The 24,616-nt window shown below is 37.8% G+C and overlaps 1 protein-coding gene across 1 annotated transcript in view; it reads right to left on the bottom strand.

The window, feature by feature from the left end:
- SLC9A3 (solute carrier family 9 member A3) overlaps positions 1-24,616 on the bottom strand; it is a 101,143-nt gene that overhangs the window by 6,827 nt on the left and 69,700 nt on the right. The window contains exons 7-15 of the mRNA XM_080380639.1: positions 18,446-18,748; positions 13,193-13,353; positions 11,072-11,150; positions 10,090-10,267; positions 8,994-9,214; positions 6,856-7,058; positions 5,948-6,037; positions 4,038-4,108; positions 1,682-1,827 (exon numbers count right to left, since the gene is read on the bottom strand). Coding sequence (XP_080236765.1) covers positions 1,682-1,827; positions 4,038-4,108; positions 5,948-6,037; positions 6,856-7,058; positions 8,994-9,214; positions 10,090-10,267; positions 11,072-11,150; positions 13,193-13,353; positions 18,446-18,748 — 1,452 coding nt within the window. The remainder of the gene's footprint in view (positions 1-1,681; positions 1,828-4,037; positions 4,109-5,947; positions 6,038-6,855; positions 7,059-8,993; positions 9,215-10,089; positions 10,268-11,071; positions 11,151-13,192; positions 13,354-18,445; positions 18,749-24,616) is intronic.

Raw genomic sequence — 24,616 nt, 5'->3', positions numbered from 1 at the left:
AGAAAGGTGGAATGACTTCAGCATTCACAACTCATGAATAATCAGGCATATTAACATAACTAATTTCCACTGGAATGAAGCATGTTGCAATTTTAGAACCTGAAGAACCTTTTGTAGAACCTGGAGAACGTTTAATTTCTGATCTGTTATCAGATCAGTAGACATTTGCCAATAGAATTTTTTCTGCAAGACACAATGTACACAATAGAATTTTTACTAGGGTAGCAAGTCAGTTTCCTTGTGTTATGAATTGTACTACAGTATAATGAAAAAGGTAACTCCTGAAATATTAATAATCTAAATTAATCTGACATTACTATATGGGATTCAAGACATTATTGGATAAACATTCTGGGGCTAAATCTGCGTGGCTTAGTGATCTGTAGAGCCCTTTGCATCCGTTAAAGAGAAAAAGAATACTGCAATGAATCTACTGAACAGATTCAGCAGTGAATCTGAGCATGAGTCTCATGCTCATTAACTTCAAAGTCACTTCTTCCTCTGAGGTGTGACCCAGAAAGCACTAGGAGAAAGAAAATTAGTTCCTGAGCTCAAATGGTCTGAAAACCGAGTGGATAATTTACAAAATCTCAAAAGGAAGTATTTGCTTATATTGTGAACCACTCCCCATTTTTCACATTAACACCACTTCTGAATTTTTTATTTTCTGAATTCGATCTTTGAAATTCCATGTTTCACTGGACTAAGTCAGCCTGGCTGTAGCTCATCTTCAAAAAAGAAAAGAAATTATTGTTAGTAGCAGTATCAATTGTAGTAATAGTGTTTATTTTAATTAACAAAATAAACTGGTATACCACCTAACTGTGAAAATTAGTTCAATTGGAGATTACGTGCATAGATAAGATTATCACTTCAAAGATCACTGTTTAAACTATTCCATTTAAAACTATCCTCTATACTATAAGAACACTGCACATTTTTTGAGATTTGAACTAAGGTGGCCAGTTTCATATTGAAGAAGATTAAGAGTTCTTATACTATTTGTTAACATTGCTCCAGTCTGGGAGCTGTACTCCTGCAGAAGCCCAGTAACTTTCTCCTATTCTGTAACTTTAAACATTTCTCCTGTTGCAAGTCTTAAGTTTCTCTGACTTCACAATTCTGTGATTGTGTTGGATATCTGCAGTACCTCATTTTAACCCTAATTTTTGAAGTGTGGGTGTTATGATTCCATTGAATTGAAGTTACTCTTCCCGATTTTTTTCTGTAACTGTGATCTGGCAGAATGAAATTATAGCAGTCCACTGCTTTGGCCATATATCCCCAAGCATTTGGAAGGCAGCTTCTTCAAATCAGATTTGTCATCACATAGAACCACTGTTCTGCCAGAGCCAGACTCTGTTAACACATTTAGAAAGACAGTAGTTTGCTTGATTCCTTTGGAATTACAGTATTTTTTCATGCCACAAATATAGAAACAAAGTTATTTAGTAAAATCCAACAGAAAAGAACATAAGTACAATATACTCATATTTGGGGATCAGACATAATACCGAGAACTACAGCCACTCAGACGTGATATTGAGCCTCAAAACACATTTAGAGAAAAAAAGCAGAGCAGAAATGAAAATAGTTTTCTTTTAGACATCTCCTGTGATATAGCAAATTTAGGTTACATTTTAAATTAAAAAAAAAAAAACCAATACTATAATATGTCAACAAGTGTTCATAAGTACCTCAGCCACATAGCTAATTGCATCCTTCAAGTTGAGCTCATGGAAAACATTAAGGATCTGGTCTCTTGATTTTTGAGCAGACCTTCTCATCAGTACTTTACTGAGGAATTTCCTATCAAAATTGGACCACCTGATAATTTAAACAAACTGTTAGTGACAACAAGCAATTTTAGTTTCACAGCATTTTTAGTTTACTGTAAGTGATATTTTTCTGGAGTACACATCTTTGAAAAAATGGTGAACGTAGCAATATGAGGTATTTGTATTTTGCAGCTTTTCAATTAGCATTTAAAGGAAATTAAGGGAAAGCCTGCAACAAAGTTATGCAGCTGTCACAAAGCATTGAACAGGTTCATCTACCAAACACTACTACAACAGCAAGCATGCTATGATTACATATCTTATTTCAGAGTCACTAGGATGTTTTATACTCTAGGAGATCATGCTACCTTATTTTTCCGCTTGATTATGCGGTTATATCTAACAGCTTCATTCTAAAAGTTTAATTTTCTTTCCTCTTTTGGAAGGGAATCTGCTTTTCCCCAGCTGTGTTGTAGGATTGCCAGCCTAGAAAATCAGTTCACAACAAGTGCCCTTCTGAAAGTCCTTCTAGAGGATCTTTTTCATGTCACTGCTGTACTCTGGGGGATAGAAGTGATGTGTATTTTCTGTAATTTACACTTTCAGGCTTGTCTGGCAGTAGGATATCTGCCATTTCATATTTTGGCTCCAGACTATAAAGGCTGCTTGACTTTCATCTACCTTCCTCAAGGGCATGAGGCAACTTGGAAGACTGCTATTCAAAGGAATCCTATCCATCTTGCCCAATTGCTGTTTTGAGTTTATGACTTTTTATTCAGATGGTTGAAATCTTTTTGTTAAACGCTACTTGCGGAATTGATAACTATTCTCTAGCCAGAACACCTGACAAGCAGTCTCCAATACAGGCTGCCATACAGAGCGCATCAGTGAGGGTGCCAGGGGCTGCCACTTCTTTGGGGAAGCAGCACTTCCATGTACACACAGTCCAAAAGAAGCAGACCTAAAGTGGTCTCATTCAGAAGACCTTAGTCATCAAACCACACACTCAGCCATGAATCTACATTAAGCTACTCTTTCTCTTATTACTCAGGGAGATTATTTTCTTATATCTAATAAGTCAGCCTTTTAACCTGCCACTTGAAAAATATTTAGTTCCTTTTTCAAGACAGTATTTCAAAACTGGGGATGTATTCCTGCTGAAATTAATTCCCAAAAAGTAAACTAAAACTTAGACCAAAAGAAAGAAGATGTTCTATTTGGGATGCCTTAGGAAAATTCTTCACTGCGTAAATGAGCCAAGAGCAAAATGAATGGAAAGAGACTGCCCCTATAATGGGGTACAGACAGATGAGCAATGCTGCTTGAGGTCGGGTGCGATCTAGCTCCTGCCTAGGAGTTGTGTGAGCATAACACTAAACCCAGGTTAATGTACTTAGCTTCTCAGCAAGGGCCAGGGCAGCACTCTGCAGAAAGCTAACACAACCACGTGGCGTTTAGATTGGAATTGACATGTTGAGTCAGCAGGACATCAGCACATCTCAGCTGTGACTGTCTGCACCTATGAAACCACCTAGGCTCTAGGGACAGAACTGCCTAACTTTAAATAACACTCTTAAAGATGTCCAGATGTAATGTCCTTTTTTTTACATTTATTTCTCTAGTTTATGGAAGACTGCCCATCTTAATGGCAACTCTTCACATGTACTTTAAAAAAAATGGTGTCTGTATATTTCAGCTGAGTAATTTCGTTTCTCTCAAGACGAATCAACTATAAAGAGAGAGGAATGGATGTAACCCATAATTTTCATTACTGGTTTCAAACGTAAACTGTCAGGGTAATTTCAAAGCATCCTGTGCCATCACTTTCAGAGGTGCTGAGCCTTATCCTTTGTAGAAACAGGATAAACAGCTAGCACAGTTGTAGCTGAGTTTTTTTAGTGTCTCCACACACAAATAACGTTCATGAAATGGAGTATTACAGAGAAGGACCAACATTAACATTCAGGGTTAAATCTTGTCCAAATGGTCAGTTCTCAAATCCTGAGAGAAGCTGATCCCTGGATGTGAACTGAGGCATTTGCAAAAGCCTAATCTGAACTGTGAAAGAAAAAGAAAATATTCCAGGGGACAAAACCCCCCTATTTTAATATTAGCTATATTTCCAGCATTTTCAGTATATAACCTTTTAAACCACATTTGATATCCTTGCTGTCCCTAATTTCACAGGCTTAAAAAGTCATAATTTACAGATAGGATTTCCTAGCAGTATTTCAGCATTCCAAGTTAGCTACTACTTACTTGTCTCTCAGATAATTATGTCCTATTTGTCCAGAAATGTCTTCTATAGCAGAAAGAATGTGATCAAAGGCCTAGGAAAGTGAATGTAGAATTAACACCTTTACAGAAATAAAAGGCATAATTAGAAAATAGCTCAATTTATGTCAAGTTAAACCAGGTGACTATGCAGAATAATTTTATTGATGCTATGCAGGTTTTTTTACCCCCGTTTATAGAAATACTAACTATTAATATGCTTTTCTTCAAAGGTCCTGAGCTTTCTAACCAGTTCTTTACAAATTCACTATTTTTTAATTACAAGGGTCTCAGCAAGAAGACACTTAAGCTCCCATTTTAACATTCAGTTTTAAGACTTTCTATTGACTCATTTTACCATCTCCCCATCTGCTCCTGTGAAGCAGATCAGCCACTATTAGTGTCAGCTAAAAAATTTCCCTGCTACTTCTTTTTAGATGTTTCAGGAATCCATACTTCCCACAGAGTTGAAGTAAGCACTGTTCTTCTGATTTCTAGGGCAAAGTCCCATACTGGGTATATTAGATGACTGATATAAATCCTGAGGTTTATAACTCTGGATTCAAACAAAGGCAACTGCAGGTAGAATTTGGTCTTTTTCTGTATGTTAGAATTTCACTCTGAATACTGGCGTGATGTTTAAAGCAACATGGGTGATATGAATTACTCCTGAATATAATATTAATTACTGCCTCAGGAGATAGCTGACATGGAAGTGGAAAAAATGATATAAGTTGTCTCCCTCCTGCTCCCTAAGAACAGACAGTGCTCCCTTCTCCCTGAAGGCTGCAATTTGTACAGTTCTAGGAGCACTGTGCCTCCTGAAACAGTATCTGCTAGAATATTACAGGAAGCGGTGAATCAGCACATAAATCTTTGCAAAGTGTTTGTTAGGATTAATGTTACTGCTCACCCTGTGCTGTCAGCTGACATGTAAACGTATATGCCATAAATGTAGACAGAAAGTATTTCTTCACCTGGGGGTAGAATCCTGATTTTCAAATAGTAAAATATTTGAACAGCAATGGAAATCCAAATTGCTGGATAACAAAAGCATAATATATTTATTCAGTATCTGTAAAATAAAATAACTTCTCAGAAAAAAACCCTGCCCATTGCTAAGTTGTTAATTCACTTCAGGTAAGCTCCAGTGTGAAAACAGATGAGATCAGGAGCTCATACAAGAATATTAAACTACTCAGTGCAGGATAGCTGTGTAAATCCGAAAAGCTTATGAATTAAAGGCAGCCATGGAAAATACCTTGTAGTCTTCCATCCCTTAAACTATGTTTGTGCTGAAAATTTATGTTTTCATTTACTGAATAAAAACTTCATAATATTGCATGAAAATAAATTGATCATGTTTCATAACCTTTAAAAGGTTAAATAAATGCAGGCACACACAGTATTCACACTGAACTACACTTTCTGGAATTTCAGTATACAATTAACATCTGCACTGAGCAGCAGAACACCTTTCTACGTTTAAAAAAAAAAAGCTATAAAGCCTGCTTTCATACCTTTTCCATAAATAAAAAATATTTAAGAAGCAAAAATAAGCTTGCTTCCACATGCTTTGACCTACCAATATTCAATCATTCTCCTCTTTTAGATGAAGAGGAGTAGATTCCAGCCATGCCATTTCCCCAGTACTGTCAGCTCCATTGAATTAGGTAAAAGACTAAACCTTCAGTTCAGTAACCTCTTAGAGGGCTCAATCCAAAGACACGTTACAAGCTACAAATAACTGTTGAAATGTTTGAAGCGTTTTGAAACTGACTGGAAATTTGATTTTCCCCTCCCTTCCAAAAAGAAATTTTCTTAATATTTTTTCTCTCTTAAGGCATTCTGTAAAAACCCAGAAGATACTATCATTTTGTTTAAAAGTATCTTACTCTGCCATGAAGCTTCTCATTCAGTTTTGGCTCTCTGTGTTCAGTTTTCTTCACTTTCAGCCACTGTACCAAAGGCTTTATAGTCAGTCCCTATGGATTGAAACATGACAATGAATACTTTGGAATTATCTTAGACTTTCCTCTGGCTGGTGATTGTTAAAGAGAAATAGAGCATTTTTTTTTATGTTATACGGTGGGTCTCACGCTTCCTCAGTTGATCTCTTTCCCCTTTAGAAGATAAAATAATGCAGTACCCTCAGCTCCTGTTACAAAGGACTTGAAAAGACACCAACTAGTGGAAATGTGTCTTCTATAAGAAAACCATGGTAGTGGTAGGGTTAAAGTGCTTCCTATGCTGTTGAATGTAGTATTTTCTGCACATATCAGGAGTTTGTGACCAAAACTTTCTATACTAAATCTAAGAAAAAAATTCCAAGCTGGTATATACTGACATATCTCCATTTAAGTTAATGTTGTTTTTTTCATCCAGAAAGCGCAATTTTGTTTGGATGCTGAATGCTTTCCTGTCCCACTGCTTACTGTTATATTTTAGAACAAGGGCTTAGACTCAGATCAGCTTAATGACTGTATTTGTCCCTAAAAAGTACTGTTCCCTATAGCTATTCACATGAGGTAAAGGATGTTTAATCAGATGTTAACTTGAGCACTATTAATACCAAGCAGCTAAGATTGATAATTTTTTAGCACAGAGAAAATTGTGTTTTGTCCCTGGTGGTGCCATATGAAAACATAAAATAGGATCTTTGTTACTAAAGTTAAAAAATTCAATTATGCTTTCAGTTCAGTGAAACAATATGCAACCTTCAGCTGAGAACTGCTTTAAGCATTCAGTACTTTTGAGGGACTCCTTCTCCTTGCAAGAAGCATGCTTAAGAAGTAGGAATTACCTGGAAAATAACAGTAAAAAACACAACAATGATAGTTGTGCTGACAAACAGGTTTTTCTCTTTCACTTTGTTCACATCCAGAAGTACAACCAGAGCAAAAGCAACCGCTCCACGTAGTCCACCATACGACATCACCACCTGGTCTATTATCTCCAACTGGACCATTCTGTAGTGGTTAAGAATCCACGTCTGTAAAACTACACCTATAAAAAACAAATGCCAGCATGTCTAGAAATACCCTTATGAAATGTCAATATCCCAGCCACGTGCGACGGAAATGCTAGCACCAGTCTGCTTTTGGAACAGATCCTCTACAGCGTCTGCTTCTCCCTCTGTATCACAACACTGGCCAGGGGGCAAGCGCACTTGGTACCTGCCCCTTTACATTTAGCCAGAGGAATTGGGTGACTCCTCTGCAAGCCAGCAGCTCTCCTGAGAGCACTGCCCTCTGGCACTGGCACTACAGGTAAAATTCTGCTGTGAGCTGACCTTCAAAATGCTCAGCTGAGGAAGAACAGAACTGCCAGCATCACAGCCAGTGATGTGCACAGGATCTTTGAACACAAACAGGTTGAAACAGTGTTGGTGTAGGAAGCAAGCGTGGTACTCCTTACAAATCACCAACACTTGTGTCACTGTCTGACGGAGGGCTGAGCAGTCATGCTAACACTGTCCTCAGGCCCGTGGGCGGGACGTTGCCTGCCACGGCACAGCATCTCCCAGGGCTCCCACCATGCAGAGGGAAAACAGCTTCTCCACTCCCAGGAGTGGCACAGCATCACAGCACACATGTCCCAACCGCAGCCAGCCAGGACTGCTGACCGGTGCAAAACCTCTGTTTCTCTTTTTAGACAGCTTTGAATTTGTGCTAAGGGAAAAGGTGAGCATCTTGTGTACAGTGCTGTAGGCAAGGCCTCTGGTGGAGGGCACCCTGAACATTAATTCATGCCACCAACCATACTTCTCCAAAGCTATCAGAGCTGCAGTTACGCAAGGCCCAATATCATCAGGTATTTAGTGATTTATCAATGACTAAACTCAATTACTTTAATGGATGCATGTTGTTATTGCTGACTATTTCCTATTTAATTACTCATCACACTTATTACAGGACTGTTAACCGCTCATCCCAGGAATACAAGTGACAAAGTCAAGATACTGAAAACTCGTTTAAACACCTCACACCCATCAGCAATTACAGAGAAGGAGCTAAATGAACAGTGGTTACAGACTACATAGAAAGGAGGACATGGGGCTAGGCCCTTCATTTGGTCCAGGATTCTTTAGACAGAGCAAAAAACATCTGGCAATACTGCCAGCTGGATAAATGAATTACCTTTTATTTGGATTTAATCCAAGACAAACAGGCAAATAAACCTATTTATTCTCAGATTTAAGTACATACACCAAACTGCTAGGTGTGTTACTCTCTAAAGTACTTCCTTCTATGCGTTTTTTTGTGATTTCAGCCCTTTCACTGTTTCCCAAAACAGTGATTAAATACTAGAATTACACAGTTAGGCAAATCTTCATTGGTATTTTGAAATGTTTGTCAATTTATATAAGCCCAGTAAATTGACAGCAGGTAATCCCTACCTGCCACAGTCTTATTTACTCAGTTTTTCACCAGTCCCTGAGAATTATTTCTTAAGCCAGAGAACTCTGGTGTAACTATTATAGTTTGATACCACTGTGTGTCTCAAACCTGAAGTCAACCGTAAAATCAGCTTAGGACAATCGCTCTATTACCAAATTGAAAGCGCTGAAGGAAAGAGACGTCTGACAGGACTCATCTTTTTTAGGCTGCAAGTTAAAGAACAAAGTCTGTTTCAATGGGAGATTTTACCAATACCATGTGTTGTGTCAACAAAGGTTAGCCACCGGGTGATTCATGTCAATGCTGGGCTAGTCATATCCTCACATTTCATCAGAAGTGAAATCCTGCTATAGTTTCAGCATATGATGAAGCTTTACTATAGAAATCTACCCTTCTAACTCAAAACTATCCATAACTTCAACAAAAATAAAATTAATATTTTAAAAGGAACAAGTCTAGAGCTCCAATTTTTATTTTTTGCAAAAGAATGTGATTGCATCACAAATACAATGCAAAGACAGGAAGAAGATCATCCCCTTACCAATAACTCTATATACTGAGATGAAGACCAGAGTTAACACAATAAATGCTGTATTCCAAGTCCAGATGTCTGGATTCACAGCTGAAATTCCCAGGAACATGAAGATGATAGTTTCTGCTCCACTGGCCATCATTTTCATGGTGTATCTTACAGTTGTAGAAGATTGTTCAGATATGTTAGCCTTGACATACTTCTGACAGCAGATGCCACAGAAGGTTATCCTAGAAAAAAGAAAGAAGCAACCTTTCAGAAAATAGTTGTTGTAACATTTAATACTATTTCCATCTCTTTATCACACAGTGAGAAAACCCCACCATTCATTCCTAAGAAAAAATACGCTCAGGAGCCATTGCAGAAATCCAATATAGGTAAAAAGTGTATCTCAGACATCCATCCTGAGGTGACCCCAACAAGTTTGAAAACAGCCTTCTATTAGATTGTAATAGACCTTCATTCTCTTCACATTACCACACTGTTTTACATGCAAAATTTTAAATCTTGTTTAGATTAGACATAAACTAATGATCAGTTTGCAGTAAGATTTTCAGATCATGGCTATACTCACTGTAGCATCTACAGACATGACAAGCAAAACACGAAGAAAGGTATGCCAGCGATCAATGGATACTAAAAGAAGAAAGATCACAGAGGCACTTGAGCCAAAACAGGCACGCTTTAAGCAAACCTTAGCAGGCCAGTCAAGACAGTGAGAGCAGCAAATAATCAACATTCATTTAATGCCTTAGAAAATCATTGTTTTAATTACAAATTATAAGGAAAGGTGTCAGTACAAAGGGACAAAGGTTAGATAATGAAATAATATTAATCACAAAGAGGAAAGAGTCAAGTCTGTACTTTGCACAAGAAGTTTCTGTGTTGCACAGCAGATACTGCAAAACTTGCATTCCTTTTCCAGGCTGAATGACAGTATTTGCAGACTATGATCTACTGCAGCATGAAGATAATACACAGCATAAGTTTCATAACTGTTATACTCTATACCTGTGCTATATAATTCAGGTCTTCCTTGTCAACGTTTTTAAAAACCATATGCCCTCCTCAGCCTCTTCAAAGGCAGTAATAAAAAGAGACTTACGCAAGGATAGCGGAAAGAGAAAGCATCTCTGCCGTGAGGTAGGACAGGTAGGAAACGATAAATACAAATCCAGGTTCAATGATTCTCACGTGCTTGGTGAAACGACTGACCAGTGAGAGCAAGAATGCAAAGAAAATGCCAACCAGTGTCCCACCCAGGCTCACCACGAAGAATGACACTGAAAAACAAACCCAAACACAGCTTAAACAGTAGAAATATAAATGGTTTGAACTAGTTCTACTGTATGGCCAGCAAATCAAAGAAAATTTTGATGGAAGTATCAAAAATTATTTCTAAAATGCAACAACATTAATTGATTTTCAGCACTTGGTACATGAATGTAGAATTATGTAGAAAAATACAAGGTTGCTTTCTGTTAAGCTTCACTATTTTATGCTTATTCAAAACCCAACAATTGTTTCTTCCAAAATTTTTTTCCCCATGTCCTGTGAACAAATGTTTTTCCAAAAGCGTATTATAGATTATGCCAAAGTCACTGCTAAAAGATTGATTCATAAGATAATGTAGTATGATGTCATGCTTGGAACAGAAAACAGTGACTAAATTTTTAGGTAAATAACATTACTTGGTAGTCACTGGCAAATGTTAACTTGATGGCAATTGGTGTTAAGGAGTGAGAATGCCCATATGCAGCCTCAACTTTTCTGGAATGCAGGCAGAGCACAGGCTGAAACCAAGGACACATAAAATACAAAGAAAACATGTATAGCTGTCAAGTTTGGTGGTGTTAACAACTGAACTCTGCAACTGTTCAGTCTCCTCAGAAGAAAACAAATCTGTTTCCCACATACTCAGGAATATTCACTTATTTATCTTCTTAAGACATTTGTCTATGGAGTGTGGGAATTATGAGCGACAAGGGAAAGGACTGAAAAATCAGTTACTGATAGCATAATAATATTCTGTTTACAAGTCTCCGTATGTACATCAATGATGTGATACAAAATACAATTCTACGCACCTATGCCTTTGACACATTCAATCCCCGTCACATTCTCTGGGCCTATTGTAACAAAAGTTTCAAACACATTGTACAGCACCTGAAAAGAAAAGTAGACTAACTTAATATTTACTCCTGAATTAAGCCAATTAAAATAATCTCATTATGGGCCACAACATTATAACTTCTGAAATTATGTATGACTGGGGGGGGAATTCTGTGTGGAGGGAGAAGATTTTGCAGAATTTTAATTTTTCAAAATTGAAAATATGCAGCAGAGCAAGAAGAAACAAAAACTTAAAAAAAAAAAACAATTTCAATTTCTTATTTCAATGATTTCTATCTATAAGAAGCACTGTCACATCTAGATGTGTTTTCTAAAGCACTTCTCACTCTAAAATCCAGGTACTTTTCAGTTTTGTTTAATCACCTGTATAAGATAAGTAAGATACTTAATGAGAAAATAGTAAGATGCTAATAAGATACTGGATTGAAATAGGTTGGACATAGGTAAAATAAGTTGAACATGAAATATATTAAACTGTAATAGCTGTACTAAAGCTTTTAAAATAACCATCTAACAGTGAAAATGCTGAAAGTAAAGAATTAATTTTATCCATACCCCTGCCTAAGGAGGTTTGTATGAGCATCATTCTTGACACACATCTGTCTAATCTATTCTTAACTCCTTCAGTGGAGAACTTTACTATCATTTTCTCAGCTTTCCTTGTTGCAGCTAAGCTTGTTAATTCTTATCATATTTACCCCAGTCACAACATGCAGGTTACTTTGTTCTGTAACAGTAGTCTTTTAGATATTTACATTTAAAGAATGCTACATCATCCCGTTTCTTCTGTCCTCCAGTCCCTCCTTTTTCAAGATAAGAACCCCAGTTGTTTCAAACTTTCTCACAGGCTGTGCTTTCTGACTCTTGATCATGCTTACTCTTCTCTTCTGGGTTTTCTTCAACAATCAATCAAACTTTATTTGTAGAGCAAATGTTTGTACTAATTTCACAGTTACAAAAACACCTTTCCCTCTGAAAGTCAATAATGTTGATACTTGACTTCATCAAGGGTTTATTTTAGTATCTGTTTCTGGTACCCCAAAAGTACTATTGAGACTGATATCTAAAAGCAATTAGGTTTCTCTGGAGGCCCTAAATGGAATTTTCAAACTCACGTGAACCATTAGGCTGCTGCCTGTGACCCTGCAGTGTCTTGCTGCCTTGGTTGCAAAAAATCAAGCCTCTGAGCCTGATGGACATGTCTTACCCTCCTTTGGAGATATGCAGGAGCAGGAGTAGGGGATGATCCAATAAGCTGATTGAAGCTGTATAGCAACTTGTCTGCACAGCGTTTTTTCTGCCATAGGCCTTCCTAGACCCCTGCCCACTAGCACCGTACTACAAAACTACTGACTATTTTATTCTGAGAAAAAATTTGTGTAGAAGGAAAAGGCGTTTCAATCAACATAAAAACATCAGTAGAAATCTGGGATTGTTTGAAGTCTATCAAAGTCTATTCAATTTTCCTTTTCTTCCTAAATGACAAAACCCCAGAAATCAACATGTTACCAAAAAAAACCCAAACCAGGAACTTTCTAAAATGTGCCACAATTTTTCCCAAATTGGCTCTTTGTTATCTATCTGTTTGATAAACATCTGATTGAAAATAAAAGTGATGGAACAGGCATATGCACTTTGGCAAGTATTCTTCCTCTCACTGGCTATTTATAAGCATGCCTCAGATATATTATGGGCACAACGGAAAAATGCAGAAAAGAGTACATGCATTACAAACAACTGCAAAGAAAGGCTTTAAATCCCTGGAACTAACTTCAGTAAGTCATGAAAGCCCTATTTGAACAGCAAAGACATGTAAAACATACACACATGAAACATCATCCAACTGAGGACTGTATATTTTTATGTGATTTACAGGCTCCAAATAGTATTCATGCTCAGAAATGTAATCTTTACAATACAGTGTTTGTAAGCAAGACAGAGAACACTATGAGCTATGCTACACTAGCCTGCAAGCAGATATATTCAGATGATACAGGATTTGATTTAAGGGGAAAATATGCTTCAGAAGAAACCCTCTAGAGTTTGCATGACGTTGGGATATATAATCTACTTACCACAGTTACAGCATCATTCAGAAGCGATTCTCCAAAAACAATGATGAACAGAACTTCGTTGACATGGACTTCTTCAAACACTGCCAGAACAGCTACAGGATCCACAGCAGCAATCAAGCTGCCAAACAGGAGGAAGTCCAGCAGTCCAGTTTTCAGGTGACCTTCAAAAACAAAACCAAGTATAAGCATCTGTAATCATCTGTATTACTATAGATACAATGGACCGTGATATTGCAGATAATGCAAAATCCTTGAAAGAGATCCTAAGGCATCAGCTGGAAAGCTTGGAACAGAAACTGCTTGACAAATTCTGCGTAGTGTCACCCTGTGTCCAACAAGGTTTGTTGGATCCTGTATTGGCCCAGGTAGATCAGAGCTGATTCTGGGAGCAGGACAGTCCTGGTCTTATGGCAAGGCACTCAAGTATTTCCAGACGTAAACTAGCTTCGTACTTGTGTGTGGTTTGAGTAAATTATCTCAGGAGAACTAACAAAATAGTGAGAGGCACATACCAGTACTCCCGAATCAAATGTTCCAAAATACTTCATGCCACAGGCCAAATTTGACTCTACTAAGAACTGCTGCAGTGGAGCTCAACTGCACTCAGTGCAGTCGAACACCACTTGTGGCCTCCTTGTTCAAGCAGACATTCATTAGTAAGTGCAGTTAGGCCACTTGTTCCCAAATTATGAGTCATGAGGCCACTGTTAAATTGTCTGCAATTAGACTATAAAAACAGATGAAGGACTAAAATGTGCCTCAATGTGCTTGTGTTGTAGCCCCTTAGGAATTTTGGCAATTATTTCAAAAGTCTTGGAACTGCAAAACTCTGGTGACAAAGTAGCACAGTATTTATTTAATTTTTTAAATCTTCTTTTAGTTATGAAGGTTATTTTGTTCAGTTATGAGAACAGACCAAGACAAACATTTCCATTACTTTTAAAACAATAGCAAAGGGAGAGCCACAAAGATCACTTTGCTCAACATCCTTGCAAAATTTACCCTCTTCATGCAATGAAGAGTGGTACTTCCAGTCATTTTTTCTGTGGAACAGATTTTTGAAAGGGTAGAGAAGAGGAAAATTACCTGTGTGTTCACTAACAGGTGTAGGAGGAAGCAAGGCTCATTAAGAGGTGATGAAGCCCAAAATTGTATAAGGAAGAACAAAGAAGGAATATGTTGAGAGTTCATTCATTAGGACACATGCAGAGGTCCATGCCCAAAATTAATAGACAGTTGTATCAGGCATGATTTCTACAGGTGAGGGAGAAATCCATCTCATCAAATGATTAGGAAGCATGAGCCAGACAGTGACAGCCAGCAGGCGCAGCCAAAGGATCAGCAGTACCTGTAACGTACTTCCAGAAAAGCATGGCCACTCCGCTAGCAAGAACTTGTTACCAGATAGCCTCTCAAATCCAGAATGTTTAGCGCTTGGGAGGTAATTGAACAGAAACTAGATTCCAAGTATTTTTGATACAAAATGGCATGGGTGTATTTACCCACCAGGACACTTACATGGGCAGCCAGAGACAGGAGCAGACAACACCCTGTTGTATGGGAAAATGGCCAATAATGGGGCAGGGGCAGGGGTGAGTGTGTGACCTGCAGAACTACCTATTCTCTTAGCTGCTCTGCGGCAATCAGAGCATCTACCATGTTTTCCATGCTGTTTGTAGGGACCCTGGTAAGGCCCTGAAAACAGAAATTCATAGTTCACAGAGATATAACTACTTTATACTTTCAAAAAGATAAATACTCCTGTTCACTCTTGGACATGCTGCGCTGTGAATGAGGACTGGATCTCTCCATTTCAGTGTGAGAGAGGGGTTGAACCAGTGAGCCGAAGTCTGTGCCAAAAATGCTGAGAACAGCCTTGAACCTGAATCTAAGTAATGGTTCCATCAAATGTTGCTGTCCTCCCAAGCTTAAGGAAGGAACAAGCCCAATGACAATAATTACCAGATATCAGGGTACAATAGAACGTAAGCTTTTAAAATAAATTGGCTCACTGAGATTGCTTATCTTTTTTATATGTTACCAATTATAATCATTGGTACATTCTTTGAAGACTTGCAAAGCTAGTGAGCAAATATTTATGGAAAGGTTAAGACATCTGTAATTCCTACAAAGCAGTGTCAAGAGGCATGGGGCTTCTAAATCAGACTTCTGTTTGGAAATAACTTGCATCATTAGTCTAAGTGATACATGACCATTGCTTCCTTCAGCTCATCAGAGTTTGGAATGACTAGGAATGACACCTGAGCAAGGTAAGTTCGCTGGGCCCAGTTTAAGATGTCTACACATACTCAGCATGTTGTCATTATGACCTAGATGGTACAGGAAAAACCCTTCTAAATATTAGTCACAACCACAATTATCCCACAGAGAAATGCTGCATGCGTTACTTCTCCAGCAGATGGTGAACAGTTAGTGCTATCAGCCAGGAAGATATAGGGTTAGATCCTTCCTTCTATTCTGTGAAAGCAGACTGGTATGGCTGTTAGGTAATAGTTAAGGTGCTGATCTTTTAATTTCACTTCTCAAGATGGATCTCCTTTTTATTATCACCGTCTCTCTTTTTCTTCTTCAAATTATAGTATCTGTAAGGATACTGAATGCAAACAGAGAGCTGCTTTTATGTTTATTTATGTAGTAAATTACGTAATCCAGTTTGGGTTATGCACTCTCATATTGATGGACAGTACCACAGGGTCATTCAGTGGTAAAGCTGGAAGTAATTTGGTTTTAGTTCATCTTAGTCTTTAGTGGATATACACTCCTATATTTTAACCATATTACTTTTTGCATTAATCACTTCATTTGTAGAAAAAGTGGGGTAGAAACAAAAACATGCCATAGAACTACAACTACAGGCTGCTGTGAACTCTTCTAGAAATTGAGCAACTTGGCATTCTCTTATCTTCAGCAAGCAAGTAACAGCAGCAAAGCTTTTTGCAAAGCGTGATGTCAGATCTTGCTGACATCTTGGAGGTCAACCCAATGTATTTAATGGATTAGTAAGTATGTGTCGTGGATATTTCAAAGTCTTCCTTAGTTTTGCTGGAGAATGACACAGTTTGAATCAGGGACAGGCTTCTCTGGCCCTTTCCACAGCTGAAATTAGAACTCTAGTAGGTTATAATAGGTCTTGGTGGTAAAGATAGTTCCCCACAGAATACCAGTTAAATGTTTAGAATGAGCACTAAGTTCACACCAGGAATGTCAATTTATTGTTTGCCTTTGTTAACATCCCTATTCTTAGCTTGTAGAGCTTTACCTGTGAGCTGTGGTAGAGACTGATTCTCCTGTTTAACTGATAAGCTCAGGGTTCTAGTATATACTGTCACTGAAAGATTTGCATAATGATGAAGCAGAACATGTAGCCATTAAATCCAAGTCTTACAGTTAGTCAAGAATTGTTTATAGATTGGGAGGAGAGCAAGAGATCAATGTATTTTTCACTGAAAATAAATTTTGAGAAAACACTGGACTTTTCCATTTCATATGTCATAGAGAGGTCAATGCTTTTCCTTTAATGATTCTTACCAAAGTATTTTTAAAAGTAATTGTTATTCATTAACATCATCAGAACAGGATGCTAATAAAATATTTTTGGTCATAGTTTTTAAATTGTGCCAAGCAGCTTGGATATTTAAAGAGAGAAATCCTTGCCCAATCTGTTGCAATAGCAATATCCCTTTGTCATCTTTCTTGTTCCTGAAAACCTGTTTTTAACTATAATGTGAAACTGTAGATGCAATATATTGTGCCTGCAGGCTGAAAGCACATAAAACACCTTACCTACCTATTAAAGTCAATACTATCTGCATCTGAGCTGTCACCTCTGTGCCTTCTAAAGAAAAATTGTTACTTATAAAATGTGAGTTATAGTAAGGCAAATACCTAACGTGTAAACTCAATCTATCATAGATGTCTATATTTCAAATATCTGCAGTTACGTAAGATGAGTCTCACATGAACAAGTCTATGGCCTAGTTCTTCCAGACTGGGATCTTTCAAACAAGGACAACACAGGTTTTCCTTAAAATGGATTGAACAGGTGTCCCAACCCTACGCTTCATTTCAAAGAACCCAGCCCCCAGTTCTGCTGCTTCCCTGAGCTGGATAGTGGGAGCAGTTTTTGAGACTGGAAAACTACAATGTTACCTTCTGTAATAATAAGCTAAGAGTTTAATTCTTCATCACAAAAATGTTCTCTGCAACATCTACAACTTCTGACGTTTGAGGCACTCTTTTTATCTGGACTGAAAAGGAGGCCTGCGGTAAATTACTTGGGAGTGAGTTTTGCACAGCTATGGTTAGAGAAGAGCTGGTGAGCAGCTGTTTAGCCTTTCACATGGCCCACCCTGCACTGTGGTCCCTGTGGTCCCTGGCCACCCGCGCCGGGGCTCTCAGCAGCAGGTGGGCAGAGCACACAGGCGCAGCTGCACACACTGCCTGCACTGCTCTCAGCAGCCCTCAGAGGTGCCTTGTAACTCCTCTCTAGAACTCAGTAACCTAGTTTTGGCCTAGAAGGGCTCTCGAGATTCTTCAGTAGACACTAAAAAAAGCATCCTGTTTTGATACAGAGTGCCTGTTTCAGAATACATGCAATCCACATACAACGTGAATTACTGTTCTTCAGATGGCAGTACGTAGCTCAAGCGCGTGCCACACCTGCTGAGATTTAAGAATTGCTGTTCTGTGCCTCATCTAGCAGCCCCATGCCCTTAGAACTGTAGTATAATTAAGACAGTGCATCTTACATGCGCTACTTGCCTCTGTAACCTTTCAGTTACAATTTCCAGCCTCAGAACACAGAGCAGAGATGTATCCTGCATACACACCCACTGAGGAACCATTGTTTACTTAATATTAAAGCTGAATGAAAGAAGGCAGTTCCATTTCACATTAACTTCAAAGGTTTCTATCACAGTAGAAAAGAAACAAGCCCTTCAGAATGTATTTTTGTCCATATGTCCATTAGCAGGATGAATCCTGAGCTTCATCTTGAGAGTGCGCACACACATTTATAGCAGGGAAGTATGACAGACACAGGTTCAAGGCCCTTTTGTGCTTGCTTTAGAGAGGATTTCTCAGATAATTCTCCAATTTGATAAAAATATTACAAATCGCTCATATTAAAATTGGATTTTTCTGCTAAAAAGAGTGTTAAGCTGCAAAGGATCACCCACCTAACAGATGGCATAGGGTAGCATTCACAACTGCAACTTCACAGATCAAACTTACCCATTATTCCTGTCCGATAGACACCGTAGAGAGATAAACCAGTTGTGGCAGCATTCCAGACTGTTCCGATGACAGCATACAAAAGAATGGAACCAAGATTTCCAAAGAACAATCTATTTGGCATAAAATATCCAGCATCCAAAACAATGGGGGGCAGCAGATAGAAAAAAAATACAGTTGGTGTAAGGGCAAAGGAGGCAATGTGATCTGCAGCCCATACAATGCCACCAAGGAAGAGACCAAGAACAATCAGTAGAGCACTCTCTGGAACCACACGAGTGACTTTGTGGGACAAGTGGAAAACTGCAAGGAAAGAGGAAAACAGTTTGTCAGAATTGTACTGCAGGAACAATTTGAGCAACAACTGTTGTTAGCTGGCAATTCTGGCTGTACACAATTTTCCTACTTTCACTGTTATTAGACCCAAAAGCATGCATGGAATGCACAGGATACAGACAGTGTCAGAACCTAGCCACTTATAGAATAAACTAAAATAGGTTGATTTTCAGATTTTATCCAGCATATTTCAACTTATATGAAACCAATATTCCATAACATTTATCTCCTTTTTTTGAATTACCTTCTCCATAGAAGATCTGTTTAGGGAAGGACTGTGTTCTGTGCAAAGCAGTAAGTGCAAGACTGGAAAAAAAATGGTTGAAGTGCTGGAAATGTATGACTTTATGGTCTATTTCTGTATCTAAAAATCCACATCTAACCTCCCAACATTTTTCTTTAAACATTATCTGTGTACCAGCAGGTTTCTTGTAGGATAGGAGAAGAGTGCTGAAAGAACTAGTTTCAAGACAATTCTTTTTAAATTTATGAAGAATAATATATGACAATGTAGCTTGCAGCAGGAGCAGAATGGAGCTGATACCATGGGAAATTCCTTTGGGGCCTTTTCCTCAAAATCTTCTTAACAAGGATTTCAGTTAATTCAGAGGCTCTCTGGAAGAATGGGGGCTTTCGTGGTGCCTTCTTAATATATAGACATATTCATGGGAAATGGTTCTGCAACAAGCTACTTTCTTTTGTATAAAGTATATAGAGTATACTGTATCTTACAGTAGTATGTCAAATCTATTAATAATGATGAACATCATCTATGCTATCTATTATAGAAAACCATGTAAGGGTATGGTATGGTAAGGCTGTTAAACTAGTCGATAATTAGAGGGAGAGAAATTTATAGACTGCTATGAGCACATCTAAAGAGACAGAAAGGTGGCAAGGCCAAGACAGAAAAACCAGACTGTTTAAGATGACAGAAACACCAGTAAAACTGCAAATATATATGACAACATATATTTATAGTGCACTTGTTATGCATCAGATAAAAAAGAAAGAAAAAGCAGACAGAATATAACAGGGAGAAGTCAAGTCTACAAGGAAAGATGAAATGTGATAAAAGAGGAGGTGGCAAAGGCATTTGGTAATAAGGAAGCACAGATGTGCCAATTTACTTTCCTGGGATTTCTGTGAGCTTTTCTTTCAGTTTATCTTAAATATTGATGTGTCCCAGATGGTCTGAACCCTGGCACTTCATGATACTGACCCAATAAACAGGATTTTATTTATACAGCTTTGTGCTGAAAAGGTGAGTTTCACTTCAGGAGAAAATTCCACTAAAAGCTACCAAGTTTCTCCCAGTTTGAACATCAGCCTGGAACTGCGTTGAAGGTTTTACAATGTTAGTACAACTTAGCTCAAAACTAGTTTGGGCAAGAAGCCATCACTAAGAATTCCAGCCTTTTAAGGTATAGTAGAAGAACTTTTCCCATCACTACATAGAGATCTTAGACCAGGTTACTTTACTAAAAGACCATTGTTTTTTTCCTCGCAGTCAAGTATTTGTCCTAGTCAAACATTTACTAGTTACCTTTTAGACCATTTTAAGGGCCCCATTCCTGAACTGTCTGTCTTCATCTTGGCTGCATCTTCACAGGCAATGTTAAAACATCACCCACCACAGCAGCCCCACAACGAGATGGTTCCTACTAGTTGTAAAACCTCTATGGCCTCATCAGAATAGAAAACATGAAAGGAAAGATGACAATGGCCTGCCCATACCAACAATAAGCATGAATGTAGATGTCCCTAAGTGTTTGTAGGCAAGATTTGAAAACTAAGCCATGTTAGAAGACAGCTTTGAAGTGGGATTAATACAACAGCAGTCACACTTGAAAGCGAACTGCATTCAGTGAAGCTGGCTAAACCATGCCATTTTTCTGTATCATGTGTCATGTAATCAACAGCTGAATAACACTTCACAGAAACAAACACTGTGGGTTTTCCCAGTTCCCTCTTCATAATAAAATCTCTTGGGCTTGCATTAAAAAAAGCAAAAAACAAACAAAAAACAAAACAACATCAAATAAAGAAAAACAAACTAGCTGCTATTCCATGTGTAGAAATTGTCACATTTATCTTCTCAGAAGTCTTTCCTACTGGTCATTCTTGATGCCTTGAATTTCCAGTGAGTGAATTATCAACTAATTTATCACCTCACATAGTAGGGATTATCTCCTTATCCCTGAAAATGAATGTTGCTGAGCTAGTCTTACTAACCCAAGTCTGTTTTTCCTACTCTTGTGTTTGCAGATAAGCCAAGACTACAAGAAGTTAAAGTTAAAAATTTAAAATAAACCCGTGAAGGCTTTTCAGAACTAGACATTTGAAAAAACACCTGAAGTCCAGCTAAAATTTCATATTCTGTACAATTCTCACCTTTACAACCAAAACCAATCTCTCACAGCAAGTGCTGGGAAGCCAGCCTGATTTTGGTTATAGCCCTGTCTCCTCCCAGAAATTGCATGTTCCCAGTGAATCAGCTACATCATATCTGCCTGTGCCCCCGTTTAACTCCAGTCGACTGATTATCTGTACCAGATTTTAATACTACCCGCAATAAATTCTTCCACTCTATTAGTTTAGGAATGCAGGCTGTGGACAGGAAAGTTATTGCATGAACGGGGCTCTAAAGAAGTCTTCTCCTTTTTTTGCATTTGGCCCAAGCAAAATCTGAACACTAGAACGTATCTGGTTTAAGGTAACTGCCTAGCTAACTCTCCAGGCAGATAGTACATAATATGATTAGCAGAATCCTAGTGTCTATAAACATAGAAATACGTAAAAGGAAAATAACACAACTGATTAAATTCAATTAAATATCTTTAGACTAAGATGTAATTGGAACTTAGATTGATTTTTTAAGTTCATATTTGCACTTGCAGTGATCAATTATTTTTTTTCTGGTTATGCACAGAAGATATATTCAAGCAAGATTATGCATTATGAGTAGTTATTACATTTATAAGAATTTATAGTGATAGATTAATTTCAAATTCACTCTTCAATGTTTTTTTAATGATTCATTATCCTGAGGTTAGGTCTGTAGTTTATTGAGTGTGTTACAAACTGATATAATGATAGTACATTAATTTCATGAAGTTCGCCTTTACTTGCTTAGGAGAGATACAGAATTAGTCTCACAAAATTAATTCTGTCCCCATGACAAAGCAGAATTGAAAGCTTTATTTACATCTAAATGTCTAGCATGACTAGGTGTTTCACCTGATTGAGGAATAAAATACAATCCACCAATAATGGACAAGGAGTTTAGTTTGTTTCTGTTGGGGAAAAAATTACAAGCATCAGGAAGGATAGCACACAGTGCTGCTCATACAGACGACTCTGTGAGGGACCCAGAGATGAAATAAAGTCTATTTTCACTGCTGTTAATAATGAAAAGTACATTAACATGTTTTAATGAGGAGAGGGAAAGAGCAAAGAAAGAGAAATTTTAGCCAGTCTGTGGTATAAAATAACTCAAAGTGCATAGGGCAATCTTGTAGTCTGTAAATTTTAACATCATTTAGAATTCATCTACATAAGTCTAGGCACAGTATTAGTGAAAAAGTTAAACATATGCCTTCCATCCACTACATGATAAATCTGGCTTGAAATAAACCTGGGTTGAATTGGCTAGTGGTAAGCCGTGTTTAAGTTAAGCTGAGCATCACTGAGTTAGAAGCTTTCTATGAAGAAACAGTTATGTACTATAAATTTCCTATGAAATTTTTTTCTGACGCTTCCTTTGAGATCCAAGAACAGACTGTGACACTTAATGTATCTGATGAGAAAGACAAAACAAATTAGAAGTCTATGACTTGATGACTGGGACACATTTCTTTTGACTCAAAGAAAAATACGCTTTAAAAAGTTATTTATTATCACCTTTTAAAAATGTGGTAACTTAGATTAAATCCTTCAGTGGAATTTACAATATTCAGTGAACTATCTGTTGCTTTCTAAGGCCATCTGAAATTGCTTTGCAAGAAGCGATTCAACAAAATAATCTTTTTCTCATTCACTAAAGGAAATGAAGACAGAAAGGACTGATTAAATAGCAAGAATAATAAATCAAAGAACAATTAAAAAAGAGATAACATACAATTCATGCTCAATTTACTTCGTATTTGTAGACACACACAAAAAAGGTTTTCTGAAGTAGGGTTTTCCTGTATTTGGTTCCAAATTCTCTCCAAGAGCATCTGTTAGTTACAACAGATACAAATTTGCAAACATTTCTCAGCTCCTCCTACCACTGCAAGTGACAGGTGTGGGGTCTACCACATGCATTTTTTGCTAGTCAGTCAAATCTGCACTGAGAGTATGCTATTAGTCTATTTTTCAGTTCTGACTTTGTCTTCACTTATAAAGGTGAAGTTATCAGAGTATATCAAGCCATGAATGTTTCTAACCAGAGATCCAAGACTTCATTCTCTGTAATTGGTGAGAACCCTTGCCACTGACCAAAGTTAAGAGCAAAATGGTGCAAGTTTCTTTGTGATTCTTTACCTTTACAGAGATGCAAACAATAGTATCTCCAAGGCAGTATATAATCAGGTTCCTGTAATGGCACAGCACAGAAGCTACTCAAGAGAAGTCATAAATCAATTCCACAAAAGAATATTCAGCCCAAAGGGAAATCTTTCTTCTAAACATCTTCCGGTTTGACCAGCAAGCATGAAATTTTTGTTTCTTATCTACCTGTTAACGTTCTCCTTAGTATTACCAAGTGGGGATTCTATTCAAAAACTGTTTAGTTCTACCCTTTCTGCAGGTTTTTTCACTAGCGTCTTCTGCAGATATACATTATCACTTATAAAAAAAAATAATCCTAAATACAAAGTATATTCCGTTAGCACACATGGAAAAATCTGCTTTACCTTGCCTGCGTAATAGTTCAAAGTATAATCAAATACCAGTTTGTGAACTAATTTGATCAATTGTAGCTGGGCAGTAATACAGTCCAAAAGCCTCTGGGAAGTCCCAGTTCATTCCTATTATGTTGGTCTACCTGACTAGGGAATGGCCACACTATCTAAAATATAATATGGAACATACATTTTCAAGAAGGGATCATTCTGTTTCCACTATCCTGAAAAGGCATACATCCCTGGCCACTGTCTTGCTCCCTATCGCCAAGCATTAGCTGCAGCCAGGGAAGCACAGCTCAGACTGACCAGTTGCACCTGCCATACAAAGCAAGCAGCTGCAGTGCTGTAGGAATGCATGACATAGCCTATGCAAGCCCCTGGGCAGAAACTGCAGCATTCATGGTGTATGAACTGTGTGTAGATGCTGGGATGGAGAGAACTGTTAGTGTTTGACAATTTTTCCTCATTGAGCTCTGTATGTAGGAGATCCAGATACCCTGACCTCCCCAACATCTAAAAAGAAGCTGAGCAAATCACTTCTAACTCTTGGTTTACTAACAATCTCATGTAATCCCTGATCTTTACTGACTGCCTGTAGTATTGTTCTCTGTGGTTCTCTCATGATACTGAGCGCAAGGCATGCCAGTTTCATTCGGCACATCACCTAGTCCTGACCAGCAGTAAGGGTTTCTGAAACAGCAGACAGTACTGACTCCTTAGGAAACTTCACTGTTGCAATTGTTTAGAAAAATCACTTAACAATAATGACCATTAGTGTTTCTCTTTTTTCATTTCTCCTTTTGTTTTTGGGGGGGGTTTGGTGTTTTTTTTAAAGGAAGGATAACTCTCTTCTTCAGTCACCTTGTTTTCTGTTTGATGGACAACTTTCTTTATACCTCTACAGCTTTAATCTCAAATTTCTCCAGAGGTTTTGCTACTTGTCCTA

This window comes from Falco punctatus (assembly GCF_963210335.1).
Source record: "Falco punctatus genome assembly, chromosome: 3".
NCBI lineage: Eukaryota > Metazoa > Chordata > Aves > Falconiformes > Falconidae > Falco > Falco punctatus.
Note: the sequence above shows the minus strand (reverse complement) of the source record. Positions and strands in the feature narration are given on the sequence as shown.